This window comes from Phascolarctos cinereus, unplaced genomic scaffold (genome assembly GCF_003287225.1).
Source record: "Phascolarctos cinereus isolate Bilbo 61053 unplaced genomic scaffold, phaCin_HiC Scaffold_2;HRSCAF=192, whole genome shotgun sequence".
Taxonomy (NCBI): domain Eukaryota; kingdom Metazoa; phylum Chordata; class Mammalia; order Diprotodontia; family Phascolarctidae; genus Phascolarctos; species Phascolarctos cinereus.
In genome coordinates, this window is record NW_027555625.1 from 226,830,820 (window position 1) to 226,846,509 (window position 15,690).

General features: G+C 40.4%; 1 protein-coding gene across 1 annotated transcript; it reads right to left on the reverse strand.

Moving 5' to 3' along the window:
• Nucleotides 1–288: 288 nt before the first annotated feature.
• Nucleotides 289–15,487, reverse strand: YKT6 (YKT6 vesicular SNARE protein). The gene is made up of 8 exons (XM_020984073.2): nt 15,315–15,487; nt 14,944–15,127; nt 11,639–11,721; nt 9,889–9,989; nt 9,035–9,139; nt 7,550–7,615; nt 5,476–5,577; nt 289–3,365 (listed from the first exon to the last, which is right to left on the reverse strand). Exons 1-8 carry the CDS (start codon nt 15,361–15,363, stop codon nt 3,330–3,332), a joined length of 726 nt encoding a protein of 241 aa, XP_020839732.1. The 5' UTR covers nt 15,364–15,487; the 3' UTR covers nt 289–3,329.
• Nucleotides 15,488–15,690: the final 203 nt, after the last annotated feature.

The window sequence follows — 15,690 nt, forward strand, 5'->3', positions numbered from 1 at the left end:
TACCTCCTACTCTGATATTCCACCTTATGGTCTCATGGTGGGGGAAAAACACCAGGCATAAACTGCCTTAGAGATATAATGGGGTAGGAGAATTGTCAACTTTTAGAGCTGGAAGGTAATGAAGAAATTCCTCTTCCATTGATAGAAATATTTCATCAACATTAACAATGTTTAACCACATATTCTGTGAAGGCTTGATGCTAAAAGCTCAACCAGAAAAAGACTCAACAGAGCTACAGCGATACCCCTGTTTTAACTCCTTTAATACCAAAGAAAGCCACAGGATCATTTTCAAATTTCAAGACAACTTTTATCCAGACAGGAATCTCTCAAACAGAACATACAGAAGTAGATAGCGATTATTAAAATACACTCTTTGCCAAATGATAAATGTTTAGCAAAAGCATTAAGTTAAAGAAACAAGAAGCTACAATAATGCACAGAAAGGACCAAGTAACATGACACCACTGCTGAAGAGTATCCTCCTACCCTCCCTTCCAAAAGGCATCCTGCTAGGGCCACGCCTCTTGCTCACCAAAGTCATGCTTACCGGAGATGCTGAGGCCAAGTTATGAGTGAAAGATTTTGCTTTCTCTTAGCTTTCAAAGTCAACGAGTTCTCTCTATTCATACTGTAGTACAAGCTTTAGACTGAGTTTAAAGATCTTGTACTGCCTCCTGTCATATTCCAAGGCAGTTTTCAACTCTTGGAACTATAACCAAGGGAGAAAAAGACAAAACCTGAATGGCATTTATCCTTCACATTTAAGAATAATTTGAGTTAGAGCTGAAAAATTAAAAAAGAAAAAATTTAGCCAAGTGATGACGGTAAGTACAAAGTCTACTTTTTGGCCATAAGTCTATGGAGTTTTAGCAGGGTTGGGATGGGCAGCCACCAAGGGCACTCCTTGAAAAGTCTGATGAACTTGAGGTTGTAGGTGACCCCATTCATCAGTACTGGCATTGTCATCCATCTTGTGGCAAGAAGGAAGAATAATGTTTCTAGGCCAATTTTGTAGTAGGTACTGTTATTTTGTAGTAGGTACTGTTACCTATCAGCCAGCATAATTTCCACAGAAATATTGATGCCAATTGCAACTATAAGGAAGTGGTATCCACTAAAACACTTACAGTTGAATTTGTCCCCTCAATAACCTAAATTCTCTAGTGAGTTTTATGCCTGTTGAGATCTGAGATGACACTAGCCTTGAAAAAAGTTCACAGGCCAATAAACACTTGACTCACTGCACTATCTGGGGCCCAAATATCTTACAGTTTGTACAGGCCTTCTATGGCCTTTGCCTTCACCAAGCTGAGCCAAGGGAAGTAATTTCTTTGGCAGAATCCCAAACTAACACTCAAATAAAAGATGCTCATCAGAGGATGCAGGATCATGCTGACTCAGGGCTTCTGTGGTGACTGGGTAACTTAACAAGTTGAGACTCTCCTTTTGCAGCCCAGTTCTGGCACACGAATTACTCTGCCTACAGAAAATACTGTACAACAACAACAACAACAAAACAACAACAACAAAGCAGCTTATACATCCTATTTAGACGTGGCAACAAACATCTGTCCAGGGGCCCAGACTGCTCAAGATGACCTAACACCCTAATCTGATTACCGGAGCACTCTTGCTTGGTTGCCTGACTGCTTTTGCTTTTAATACCTTAAAGGGAAGAAGAGGGTGAGTCTGAGCCCTCAAGGAGCAGTAGAAGCAAGTGTAGTGCAGTAGGTCAAAAGAAATCGAGTGCCAAGATCCTGTTAATGCCGAGTGAGTCAGTGGTACATTTAGGCAGCTCAGCACTGAAAGGGCCACAGAGCTTGGCCTACGTTCATACAAAAAGGTGCTTTGAAGCACAAAGGAGGCCAGATAAATATCCTCAGCATTTACAGAGGATTGGGCACTCTGCCTCTGCCAGGCTGGGAGCCTCTGAAATGTGTCTGCCAGCCCCAGGACAGGGGCAGATATGCCATGGCATAGTTGGCACACTTTTCCCGGTATAAATCAGCAGATGGCAGTATGGGAGTCTCAAAGACATTCTCACCAAAATGGGTAAGTCCCTAAGGCAGTCACATGGCCAGAAAGATAAGAGAATTAAGGTTAACTTTCAGTGCAAAAAAAAAAATCATTTGGAAAAGTAGCTAAAGAACACACTATTTTGGACCAGAATTGTAATATTCAGGATATGTCAAATCACTGCAATGCTGTGAAGAGCTGCTCAAGATGCAAATGCTAGTTGGGTCCCCTACCCCAAAATGATACTCACAGCTGATTATCCTCAAATTAACCAGCTTTAATAAAGTGCCCTACTTTCTTTCTTTTACTTCATTTCCAGATATGCTGGGTAGGATAATCACCACTTGCTTACATCATTAAGTATATCTGAGCTCCTCTCACAGACCTCCCCACCTCAAATGAGTTCTAGAGAACTTTATGGACAAGTCTGTCAGGACAGGTCATGGGCCTCACTACAAGGCAGCACTGGAAGAAATGGGAACACATGTACAAGTTAGAAAACAAAGCCTGTTAGGGTCCAAAGAAGTTTTAGGTTATTTGAGGTATGTTCCTTGTTTCTCAGTATAAAACCTTTCCACTAACTTGTCAGGGTCTCAAGGCTTCAGTTTTTTCTCTTTTGAGAGGGCTCCCACTTTCCCTGAGGACAAAGATGGTAAGGGGTCTACTCAAAAATAAAAGGACCTTCATGATTGATCTAAAGAAGGGAAAGAAAGGGGACCCCCATCCACGTGTGGCTGGGTCATCAGAACTCACTTTCATCAGCCGCTAAGAAGGTCCTCTACCAAGCCTGGAACGGTGGCAAAATTCCCATTTGTCTTTAACTGTACATTATTCACCTGGAGTTACTTCCTTCTAGTGTTATTATAATGAATGTAAAAAATAAAATTAAAAAACAAAACCAACCAAAAAAACCAGAATCAAGAAGAGATTTGGTCCTGACTTTCCTGTGGGGTTTTGCAGAAGTCAGGGGGCCCATCAAATCCCTCCCAGGAAATTTATCAGAGAAATGAGCCCTTCAGCACCTACAGGAGTCATTGAGAATTTTTGTTTCATTCTGCCCCCAAATATGTTCTTTTTGAGGTTCATATTATCTTTCCTTTCGGTGAAAAATTACAGTTAGGCATACAAACATCTCCCCAAAGTCCCTCCCACCTTGCCCTCCTCAGTTCATCCCAGGGGCTGAAATCTGAAATGGAATATTCCCATTTCAGGACACGATTTGAGTTGGTTTCTTCTTTCCTGGGTGCTTTACAGTTCTCAACATGAATGACAGGCAAAGTTTCCAGAGCAGGGTCATCACTGGTTGGGGGTCACATGATGTCACAGCATGAGTTTTGTTTCCGGGCCTTGGAAGAAATCAAGAATTAGGAAAGGAGGGTTAGAAAAGTTAATAGATAATAAGGACAGTGGGGAAATGTGCCTTTTCTCTGGGAGCCATCTGTCAGGGAAGGTTGCAACAAAGAACTCTAATGTCACAACTGACGTCCACAGATAAGGATGTTGCCTGATGGGACCCAGATCTCACATCTATGCTTTCACAATCATGTTGAGGCAAGGAAATAGAAATGGACAAGCTAGAGAGAAGCCAGCCTTCTTATTTTGTACTTCCACAGAAAATACAACACCCTAATTCACTCTCAAAAACAGAAATTAGGGCTACCACCAAAAAGTTAGTTCATGTCACCAGAAACACAATAAATTAATATTTTTAATGCTAAGGTTTCTTCTCACATTGCATCAATATGTTAAAAAGTCTTTTCAGCTAATTGGTTCCAACTAATTAGCCCCTATGTCCCAGTTCTCCCTCTTCTGATCAGTTTAATACCTTTTGTTCATATAATTTTGACATTTTTCTCAAATAGCCCAATTGGTTAGAGAATGATGCTAAGGAGGACAAGACTTGGTGTCTAAAATCCAGTCAACAAACATTTATTATGCATCCACTACGTGTAAGATTCTGCCCTTGGTATTGGAAATACAAAGGAAAACATCAGAGCTCAAGGAGCATCAACATGTGTGTGTGTGTGTGTGTGTGTGTGTGTGTGTGTGTGGGTGCGTGTAACAGAAACAAAGACAGAGAGGCGCACAAATAATACAAGTTACACCGAGTGCAAAGGAGAAGTCCAACAGGGGGGCAGGAAATTCTATGAAGGAGAGATCACTCCCAGTTTTATTGAGATCAACGGCTTCGTGAAAAAAGTGCCACTTGAGCTGAATTTAAGAGGGAAAGGATGTCCATTGGTGAAGATAAAGAAAGACTCTCCACATGTGAGATACATCCCACAGGGAATGAGCACACAAATACACCAAAGCAGGAGACTGTATGATGGTATCATGAAGCCCCATATGGACCAATCAACACCATGGTTTCACAGCCACCAATCATATCTTTAACCCCATCTAGGTGTCTTACAAATGCATGTTGGTTACAAAGTGAAAACATGTGGCTGGCTCATTTAAGTCTAGACAAAACTTGAAGCTCATACCTTTCTTCGGTTTTTTAATACTGCCTTTCCTAAGCAATGTTGTTCTTAACATGCTGTCCTTCCCCCTTCTCTTCCTTTATACATTTAGCTGCTTATTTGTTGTATTCTTCCAGGAGAATATAAGCTCCTTGAAGGCAGGAACTTTTTTCTTTTGATTTTATATTCTTGATGCCTTGCACACAGTAAGCATTTAATAAATGTTTATTTAATTGGTTTAATCAATTTATTCAAAAGAATAAACAAAATCAGATGGTAAGCAACCCTTTCCTTTGAGAGGAGGGTCTAACTTCAGAAGTCCTTAGGGGGTAAAAAAAACATTACTGACCTTAAAATGAAAAAGATTAGCTTCTTCCATAAGACAGACAACTAGTAGAGTGGCAGTTTGGGATAGTATTAAGGGTCCCTGATCAGAAGTCAGGGGTCTTAGGTTCAAATCTTGACTCCACACTTACAACTATGTGAGCCTTATTTTTCTCATTTATAAAATAGAGGCAAAAACATTGCTGAAAGGAAGTTTTTTTAAACCTTCAAGTACTCATAAAAGTATGTTGTTGCTGTTATTAAAAAAAAAGCCCAAAGATTTGGTATTAGAGACATCACAGAATCTCCCACATAATCTCCATGTAACTCAAATACTGGCAGCCCTTCCTCCTATGGGAAATAGAAGCTGTTTCCCAGAAGAGGCTCTGCTTCCAAGCAGCTTTACATACTCTTTCTTTTCCTTGCCTCAGATCCAGAAAGCACCTAGGTACAAAGCTACCATGATTCCTGCCTTCCTCCTTGCCAAAGATACGGATGTGACCTTGTATGTACCAAAAAGCTATTCAGTGCTCAAAGAGTTAACACATACCAATGGCTACTGAATATTCCAAGAAAAGCCTGGCATCCCAGAAGGAACACATGTAATACAGTAGGGCTCATTTTAAGAAAAGACTTTCTGGGAAAGAGGTGGGGGTTGCCAAGTACTTACAGTTTTATAGAAGGCTTTGGACTGTGTTCCTAGCACTTCTGATTTGGACACCAAGTCATCTAGTTTTTCTCCTCGTTCTAACAAAGACTCCATGGTGTTGTGCTGGATAAAAGAAAAAAGAACTCTGTGCAAATAAATGATGAAAGACCAGCCATGAGCACAGGCACTTGGAAGTGAACACAGAGAAACCTTATGGAAGTTTAGTTCATTTATGGAATCAGTGTCATTTGGACCTGTCCTCTGAGTGTCAATCACATACTCCAAATACAGCACAAAAAATGCTAAAACCAGAGAATGGTTGGTCAAAATTATTAATGGAAACTATCTATAAACCATTATGGAACTCAAAACACTTCTAATACACATACAGAACATTTCCTAAGAGAGAGTTTTCTATTATCACTGGGTTGAAGGCGGACTTTTTCCTGGGATTAACGATATTAAAAACCCTGGCAATTGTTACAAAAAGCTCATAGGATGTTGGGGGAGAATCAGTCCACAAACCAAAACTCTTCTATCTTAGGTTTTTGTTCTCTTAATTGACTTTATTTAAGGCCTTGTAATTACTATCAGAGGGAGTATGGCAGAGTGGGTAGAGCTGGTCTTGAAGCCACAAAAACCTGGGTTTAAATCCTTCCCCTGACAATTACTAACTGCATGACCCTGGTTACAATTTTCAGTGCTTTAGGCTATTCTACAAAACTGTAAAAAGTTCAGCACAGTATACTGGATAGGGTGTTGGAAGATGTGTGTTGAAGTTACTTCTACAACACAAGTTGGCTGAGTAACCCTCAGCAAATTACTTAATTTCTTGCTGCTTCAGACAGCTTTAAGACTATAAGCTGCAGAACAGCTGCTGATTTACATTGGTAGAGGGAGTTTGGGGACAAAATAAAATTTTAAGAGGACTGTATAACAATTACATCATTGCTTTATACTAACCGCATCAATATTTTTAAATTTTTTGGGAAATTTTGTTCTGGAAATTAACAATATTTAAACTCCTAGAAACCACCACTGCTTTTTAAAACCATGATAATGGGAATGGAATGGAAGATAATCAAGAACTGCCAAGAATGAAAAGGGAAACTACCATCCCTCTGAAGTCTTATTGTCAGTTTGCCACACAGTGTCCCAGTGTACCATAGCTAGCCACAGTTTTACAAACAACTTTAAAGTGACATGTGGCAAACATATTTGAATTTGCAGAGAATGAAAAATACACTTTTAAAAAGCATTTCTAAATAGGTAAAGAAGGACAAATTAATACCTCTTAATTCATCTAAATGATTTTATAAGATAAAAGGTCTGGTTTAACCGGATCAAGATATGAATTTGAAATTCCAACTGACGTTTTACAACAAAGGACTCATTAGCCAACAATTCTAACTTGACACATTATAGACAGACACTGAGCCTTGATGAGAATTCCTCTGCTCTCCAGAGTGGAGAGAAAGAAAATTAAAGACCAAAAAGAAACAGCAGATTTCTTCCAAGTTCCACACCAAGGGTAAATTCTTCAGCAGATCCAGGCATACAAAGAGGCGAAAAGTTGAGGGCTATCATCAAAAGCCAGAAACTAAAATCCAAGTGGTAAGGAAATACAGATATACTAAGAAAGATATGGAGATATAAAAAGAAATAAATCCTCAGATATATCTATCATCTCAAGCCTTTAATGAGTCTAATCCTTACTACTAGTGAAAATAAGATCTGTAAAGGAGATATTCCCAAAGGCAAAGGGTACAAAGGATGTGGATTCCTTGTAGAAGGGATTTAAAACTTTGTATCTAAAACAGAAAGAGGCATGTGTTACTGTGGAAGGGGACTTGACTTGGGAGTCAGAAGCCCTGAGCTTCAAACCCAGTTCTGACATTGTGCGGCACAACAAGTCACTGAACACCTTCCTTTCAGCGTATTTCATATGTAAAGCTGAGATGGTCACACTACCTACCTCTCAGGAATGTTTGCCTTTGTGAACTCTTAAAAACAAACCTGCCTCAACCTAAATATAATATAACTTTCAACCCAGACCTTCAATGGAAAATTGCTACATCTCCCAATTTCTACTTACCAGAATGATTTTGGTCTCATCTAACTCAGCTTGCACTTTCGTCATGGGGTCAGCTTCTCGAGGATTCTAGAAAGGAATAAAAAACAGGCCAGCTGAGTGGTGATCACATGAGACCAAATTAAAAGGAAGCAGGGAAATGTAAAGGTATAAGACAAACACTGTATTTCCAGCTTCTCGCTGTAGAAACAAGGTGCTAGATCCCAGTTTGTTTTTTTTTTATATTTGGCTAGGCAATGGGGTTAAGTGACTTGCCCAGATAGATCCCAGCTTTCAAAGCCCCTTTTAACAATCAACAATCAGCAACAAAGTTCTAAATTCCCAAGTTGTGAAAGGTTGTTTCAGATTCTCCCATTTTCTCAAAGTCATATCATCCAGGAAGTCAATCTGCTTAACAGACCTATGGAAATCTATGCAACAAACCCTTATTAAGCACCTACCCCTTTACAACATGAGAAGTGGTGAGGAGATGTAACTGTCAGGAAGCCCTATAGACACTCTGGTGCTGTGATAACAGACAAGCCACTCACCTTCTCCATCCCCAGGCCAGGTCCTCTAAGATTATAAATTGTAGATACTGAGCTATATCAGTGAATGGAGTTTCCATTCTAGGGAGTTTTCTCTACACTGATGAAAAAATAAGCATGTACCAAAAAGAAAATGTGCCAGGTACCGTGCGTGGAGCTGGAAATACAAAACCAGAAACAAGAAAGTCCCTGCCCTTGAGAAGCTTCCACTTTACTGGGAGGATAAAAATGTAAACAGGTAAGAAAACATAAAGTCATTCAGGAAGGGAAGAGCACCAACAGTCAGGGGAGACTGGCAAAGGCCTCCTCCAGGAGGAGCATTTAAGCTAAGGTCTGAAGGAAGTCAGGAATTCCAAAAGGTGGTTGTAAAAAGGGAGTGCACTGCAGGCAGGGAGACTGCCTGTGCAAAGACTCAGAAGAGGGAGATAGGATATCACATAGAAGTAACATCATGTAGAGGTAGTCAGTTAGCTGGAATGAGGAATGGTGGTGTTGGTTGTTGTCGAATTGTATCTGACTCTTCATGACCCCATTTGGTGTTTTCTTGGCAAAGATACTGGAGTGGTTTGCCATTTCCTTCTGCAGACTGTTTTATAGATGAGGAAACAGGCAAACAGGGTTAAGAAGGAATAATGTGAAACAAGTCAGGTAAAGGAGGCTGAAGCCAGACCATGAAGCACTTTAAATACCAAAGGAGTTTGCGTTTAATCCTAGAGCAACAGAGAGCAATTGATGACTCATGATCAGGAAATTGACATGATTAGAACTTGAGATAGATTACATGCAAAATGCAAAGAGGATGGACTGGAAGTGGGGAAGCTATTCTAATAATCCATATAAGAGGTGGTAAGAGAGTCTGAATTAGAGTGACTGTTATCTAAAGTACTTTGTTAGTCTAATATTTTCATAATCCTAAACAATACAATCTCTTTCACATATGACATTTTTCTTGAAATATTACCTGATATCTACTAAGATAACTATCCAGGGCTGCATAATGTATCGTAGCAGGTGATCCTACTGGCCAGTCTATCTTGTCAACCTGCTTAGAGAATTCATCTAGTACCTATAAGAAAAAGCAATATATTTCCATCAGTGTTCCCACCATGGGATTCTCAGACCCCAAATCAAATAAACGTCAAGCAGCGGTCATTATGTCTCTAGATCTCTAAAAATATTTCCATACTTACATAAGCCTAAGACTAAGAAAAGGATATTTAATGGAAAAAGTGAATCAAACTTAGAGCTCCCTCCCTCCTTTTCCAAAGTACCATTGAAACACACCAAAAATCTGACCAATGCTAACATCAATCTTCACTTCAGAGAGCTGACAGTGAAACATCTCTCCCTTCTCTTGGCAGAGAGATGATGGGCTACAAGTATGAAATAATAATATGTATGCTGTCAGTCTTGGCCAGTGTTTTACTTACTTACCTATACTTCTTTGATGCAAGAGAAGGTTCTACTGGGGAGGAGCAGGAGGTGGAAGTCATAAGGAAATAATAACAATATAAAAAAAACCCAATAAAACAATATTTTACATAGAAAAAATGGCAGTGCCATTATAAAAAGAAAAACTTGGGAAAAAGAGCAATTTTGAAGTAAGGAAGACAACTCTGTTTTAGGCATGTTGAGTTTGTAAGGATGGCAATCAGAGAAGGTACTGATAGCTCTAACTGTAGATGGTACTGAAGAAAGGCATTTCAATCCCTCATAACTTAGCAACTAAACTAAAGTATGTTTTCATACCCTGTAGTCTCACTAATACCCATATACATTTTCTCAAAGTTCTGTCAAACCTCTAAAGCAACTCACCTTTTCCAGCAAGGTGAAAGCCACCCGGGAGGGATATTCATTGTCTGCAATAACCACACCTGCAAGGTTGTCGTTCCGTACATACACGTGACATAAGTACTCTGAGTAGACAAAAAGTCACATGTGAGAAAAGTGGCATGTGGTGAGCAGGGTTTGAGGGGTAGGGACTGAGGTGTATATCTCTGAGAGGCAGCACAGATTAAACATACTGGACTTGGAGTCAGAAGACCTAGGTTCGTATTCTGGTTCTTACACTACTGTGTGACCTTGGGTGAGTCACTTCACATCTCTTGAGCCTCCATCTCATTGTTTATAAAAGAGGGATAGTAATAACCATACCTCACAAGGTTGTTGTGGGTGTGCTATAGAAACTTTAAGGTGCCACATTAATGTGAGGTGCTGTTATTTCTACCGCACAAACCCAGACAAATGCCACTTGAGAAGCAGATCTCAGAGTTCACAAATAAGATATTTAGGGATTCATTCTACAGAGCTGCTGGACCAAGAGCCAGGGAATTCTGAAGTCAGATACCTAAATGTTCAGTTAGGTTAATGGGAAATTATAATAATAACACCTTACATTTATATAGCACTTCAAGGTTACATGATAAGCAAGGGTACAACATGTGATATAATTGATATAAAAATATCAGGCAAGTGCTTGATCAAAACATTTTTTAAACCAGGCAATAACCACTGACTTTATTCACTAAAGAATTTTTAAAAGGCCAGTATAGTAGCAAGATCTCAAAGGTAAAAAAAAGACACCAACTTACAAATAACAATGTATTTGATGTTAAAAAACTGTCCATAAAAAGTCAAATGCCAAACAATAAGACAACCAGTAAGAGAAAAGAGTAAGGTAAAAAAATATGAGAAGGGAGTCATCACTGATGCTTATCAGATTTTACCTTTCCAAATGCTTCAATTATTTAGTTCAAGTACAAAGCTGGAATGTATGTGAAGAATGTCTTAAATATAAGAATTGAAAAAAAGGAAAATCACAGATGTGAGAGAAACTTTAAATAAAGGCTTCATTATTCTATTTCTGAGGAATGGAAACTACAGCTTATAGTCGTTCATACCATACATAATAATTAGCATTTATGGCATCAATAGTCGTTTCACAATCTTACCCTGCAACAAAGATGAGTAAAGTCAACATAAGATAAAGTGGTTGCGACTGTGAGTTTATAAACAGCTTTCCTGACTTATGCCTATAACACGTTGCCCTCTTAAAGAGGTGACAAATCCAAATTAGGGACAGAAAAAAAATCTCACAATTCAAAAGGCCTAGGTCATGGAAAAGAAAAGTACTAATAGGACAAGAATAGAAGTCAGATTTACAGATGCCTAGCTCAACATTCAATGACTATACAGTATTAAACTTTTATCAACAAAGCTAGCTGGATATCCTTTTTTGAGAGGACCACAACCAGGTGGAAAGATACCACAGTATACCAGGTTGGTTTTGGGTACTTAGCTAATAGTTAGCATCAAAGGCAGTTCTCAAACCTTAGTGGAGAAACTGCATTAAGAAACCAAGTCCCCATCAGTGAGCAAAGTATTTTACATGAACAAGGCCATCAAGAGGGAAGAAGAAAAGACAACAAATAGTAGGGAAAAAAAGTAGTAGCCCTAATGTCTCACAAGCAACAAAATACCTAAGTTACATTTTGCTTGTGAATGTAGACACTGAACCTCCACTGGTCTTATCTAACTTTACACCAAAGCTAGTTATTCTCCTTACCTTGTTCTTTGACAGAGGCTCTGCTGCCTTTCTCTGAGCGTTCCACAATCAGTTGACTTGTAAAGGTCATGAATTCCTGAACACTGAAAAACATAACAATGTTAGTTTAATCTATCTTACTCACTTCACTTTGTTCAAATGCAAAGTAAGGTAACCTCTGAGAGCTTACGTATTATAGTCAAATAGCCTAAGACTCTTGCTTGCAGGAAACTCAGGTATCCTTCCCTTCCAATATTATAATATAAAAATTTACAAATGGAATATAATAAATTGTTCAATAATCCTTATCACTACGCAATTATGTTAACCACCATATCTGTTTGCTATATATCCCATTATTACAACCCACTTTCAACCTTTTAGAAAACCTAACGTATTGTCCCATCCACTCTATCAGTTAAAATTTTAAGCAAAGCGTGACAGACTGGGTACTGAGGAAAATTAGAAAAGTAGCCTTCATATTAAAGGCACAGGAATACACAGTTTGAATAACTATACAAAGTATATGTACAACCAAATACAGAGATATATAAAACTACTAATATATACACAAGTGTTAAGTATTCAGCAAGAGGGCTTATTAGAATGGCTATACTCAAGTGGGACTGGCTCATAAAGGCTACATGAAAAGAAGCATTTAAGGATTTTGAAGTAGGGGAGGGACAATGGTTTAGCTAAGAAGGCTAAGGTATAAAAGTAGAATGTTTTACATGAGAAGAGCTTGTACAAAAAGGCCAGAAGGCAAATCACATGCACAAAGTAGTTATGCTTTGCTAGAATAGATTAAGCATAGTACAGAATTGAGTGGAAGATAAAGTGTCTACATCAGGACCTTTAATCTAATACAAGACCCAACAGGATTCTGAAAAGGTGGCATGATCAAAATGATTATTGAAGGATGCTACAAATACTGGATACTGTCATCTGGGGATCAGTTGAAGGAACTGGGGTGTTTAGCTGGAAGAAGACAGGGAAGATGAAGAATGAAGTGTGCCTTCAAGTGTTTGAGGGGCTATTATATGGAAGAAGGATTGGATTTGTTCTATCCATCCTCCAAGAGGAGAACTAGCAACAATGTGTGGAAATTGAATAAAGGAAGATTTCAGCAAGTTGTAAGAAAAGGCTTCTTAGCAATTAAAACTAAGAGTAAATGGGCTGCCTTAAGGGTGGAGGGAAAGGGGCAATAGGTTCCCCATCTCTTTAGGTTTAAGTCAAGTCTGGATGACCATTTGCTGGGAAATTTATAACAGGGATTTCTGTTCAGAGAGGAGTTCAAACAGGTGACCTCTAATATGCCTTCTAATTCTGAGAATTTTCTTAATATTTTACACAGCCTAGAGGGGAAGGAGAATCTAAAGAAAAAGAAACTTTTGAAAAAGTCCTGGAAAGATACAGTTAAAGCCTTGACTAGGACAATAAACAAAGAGAGGGCAAGATGTCCACAAAAAGTTAAGGATAATATACCAGATGCAAGAGCAAAATAAGCTGTAAATGATTCCAAAGCTTATAAGGTTTTGGAACAGTGATACTGGACTGAAGTAAGAAAGCAGGGAAAATGCTCTCCCCCCCCCACAACATCCAAAGCCCATTTTGGGACAGGCAGGATTTCAGATGACAGTGTGATGCAGTGGAAAGATCACTGGACCAGCAGTTGAGACATCTGGGTCTGCATCCAGGCTCTACCTTATAACCATAAGGAAATCATGAATTTGCTGGATTTCAATTTCTACATCTGCAAAATGGGGATAACTGCTCTAGCTACTTTGCAGGACAATTATGTATGCAGGACATACAAATGATATGAAATTGTAAAATACTTTACAAATACAAGATACTATTAATAAGTACTACATGATTAATGTTAAGTGGAGCTATTCTGTAAACAGTGAAAAAATTCTGGCCAGATGTGAAATTAGACCTAAAATTGTAATTAAGTGATGAGTACAAGTTTCTAAAACAATAAGCACTCCAAGGAAGTGAAAGTGAAAAGAAAAGGCTTAACACCAAAATCATACTGATGGCCCATAATTAACAGGCAGAAGAAACTGGAGTCAGCAAAATCACCAAAGATACAGTCTGAGAAAAATGAAGACAGAGGAGTCACAGAAGACAAAATTTAAAAGAATGCCAACCCCAAAATCAATAGAGTACCAGAATGAGATAGAGAAGGTTTTTTTGGACTTGATCAGGGCCTCACTAGCAATATACTTTTGGCAAGTAAGAAACAGTGAAAACAGAAGGCAGACTGCAAATTTCATCACATGCCAATAAAAAGTGCTAAGTGTAAAATTAACCTGGCAGGGATACTGCTCTGATGATTCCACATACCCTGTGGCCTGCAGGCATTAGCTATAAGATTAAATGCATTTAGCCAGTGTTGCTTCTGGTGTGCCATTCTACTAAAAACAAATTGCGACTGAATTAAACGGCTCCCAAGTTGGTGGAGAATTTGAGATTCAAATTTAACCTATCTGGGGCTAGTACCACCCACATCACTTATCTGTATAATGGAAAAAGAAAGATAAGCTTTTCTAAAATACTAGGAAAAAAACATTAGTCTCTTAGGTCCAACCAGTCCTACTGTATATTGGGATCAGAGGGCCTGGGTTCTGGGTTCCTAGTCCATACTGGCTACTTAACACTTGTGGGAAACTGGACAAGTCACTTCCCCCTCTGGGGAAGTTATTTTCCTCATCTTTAAAGTAGAGGAGGATATTTTGGTCTGCATGGGCTCTAATGCCTTTTCCAGCTCTCCATAATTAACCCCCTATTTCTAGGACTTTTAAAGCATCATTTACCCTAAGTTAGCCTCACCCACTGATCGCCCACCACCAACATAAATACACCTAAAAATGGCATAAATATGTCATAATCACATTTGCAGAACTGAGAGAAGGAAGGGATCTTAGGGATCATCTAGTCCATTCCAGTCAGAAAAATCCAAAAACAGCATGCATAGAGTGCTGAACTTGGAAAGCCCTGGTTTGAATCCTGCCTCAAAAACTTGGTGACCCTGCACTAAGTATTTAATCTTCGTCTGCTTCTCCACCTGCAAAATGGGGATAATATTAAATCTCACAGGACTCTCATAAGGATCAGGTAAAATGCTGCACTTAAAATGCTTTTCAAGCCGCCAAACACTAAGCAAGTGGTCAGTTATTTCAAGTACTGCCATCTCAGCAAGGCACGGTGTCACCCCAGGCACCAGCCCAGCCCTGAGATGGGGAAGCCTCTGGGGTCCCCGAGGGGGTCCAATGTGTGGCCGGGCCTTTCCAGTCCCGCCAGGCCACGGGCCGAACACCCACCTGGACCGCTGGAAGAAGCTGAAGGAGGACACGTCGTAGGCGGCCTTCAGCAGGATGGCTTTGGAGTTTCCTTTGTAGAGGACGCTAAGGCTGTAGAGCTTCATGGCGCCGGGGCCGGCCCCGAGGAGCCGCCGCCTGTCGCCTTCGCAGCCTGGACGTTCGGGGAGAGGCGGAGAGCTCGGGGCTGCGCAGACGAACCGACACACAAGACACACAGAAGCCCCGCTGACCGAGGCGGCCCGGAACGCCGCGTCCCGCCCCACGTCCCAGCCCCTCTCGGGGCCCGGAGCAACGAAGGCCGCCCGCCAGACACCACGGCCACCGCCCACCCAGCACCACAGCCACCGCCTCCAGCCGCCCGACGACCTCACCGGCGCCGACAGCTGACGGGACCAAAACTCTAGACTTCTTCCTCCTCATCTGGTTCCGGTTCCGGTTCCAGGCTCCCCTAAACAGAAGGCCGGCTTCTCTTACCCCGGATATAAAAGCCTGGAGCCAGAAGCGACGGAACCTGGGATTGCCACGGAGCAACCTGACTAGGATTGAGCAGTGCGCATGTGCAGGGAAGACTCCTCCCAGTCCTGCCTTCCCCCTCCCACCTATACAAACATTTGTTAAAGGCGGGGTGGGCCAAGCCCTGTGGTAAACTGTAAGGAGAGCAATTCTGAAGCGCGACCCCTCCCTGCCTTCGAGAAGCTTATGTTTTCCGAGGGGGATGCGGCGTATTATCATAGTTCTACAGCTGGA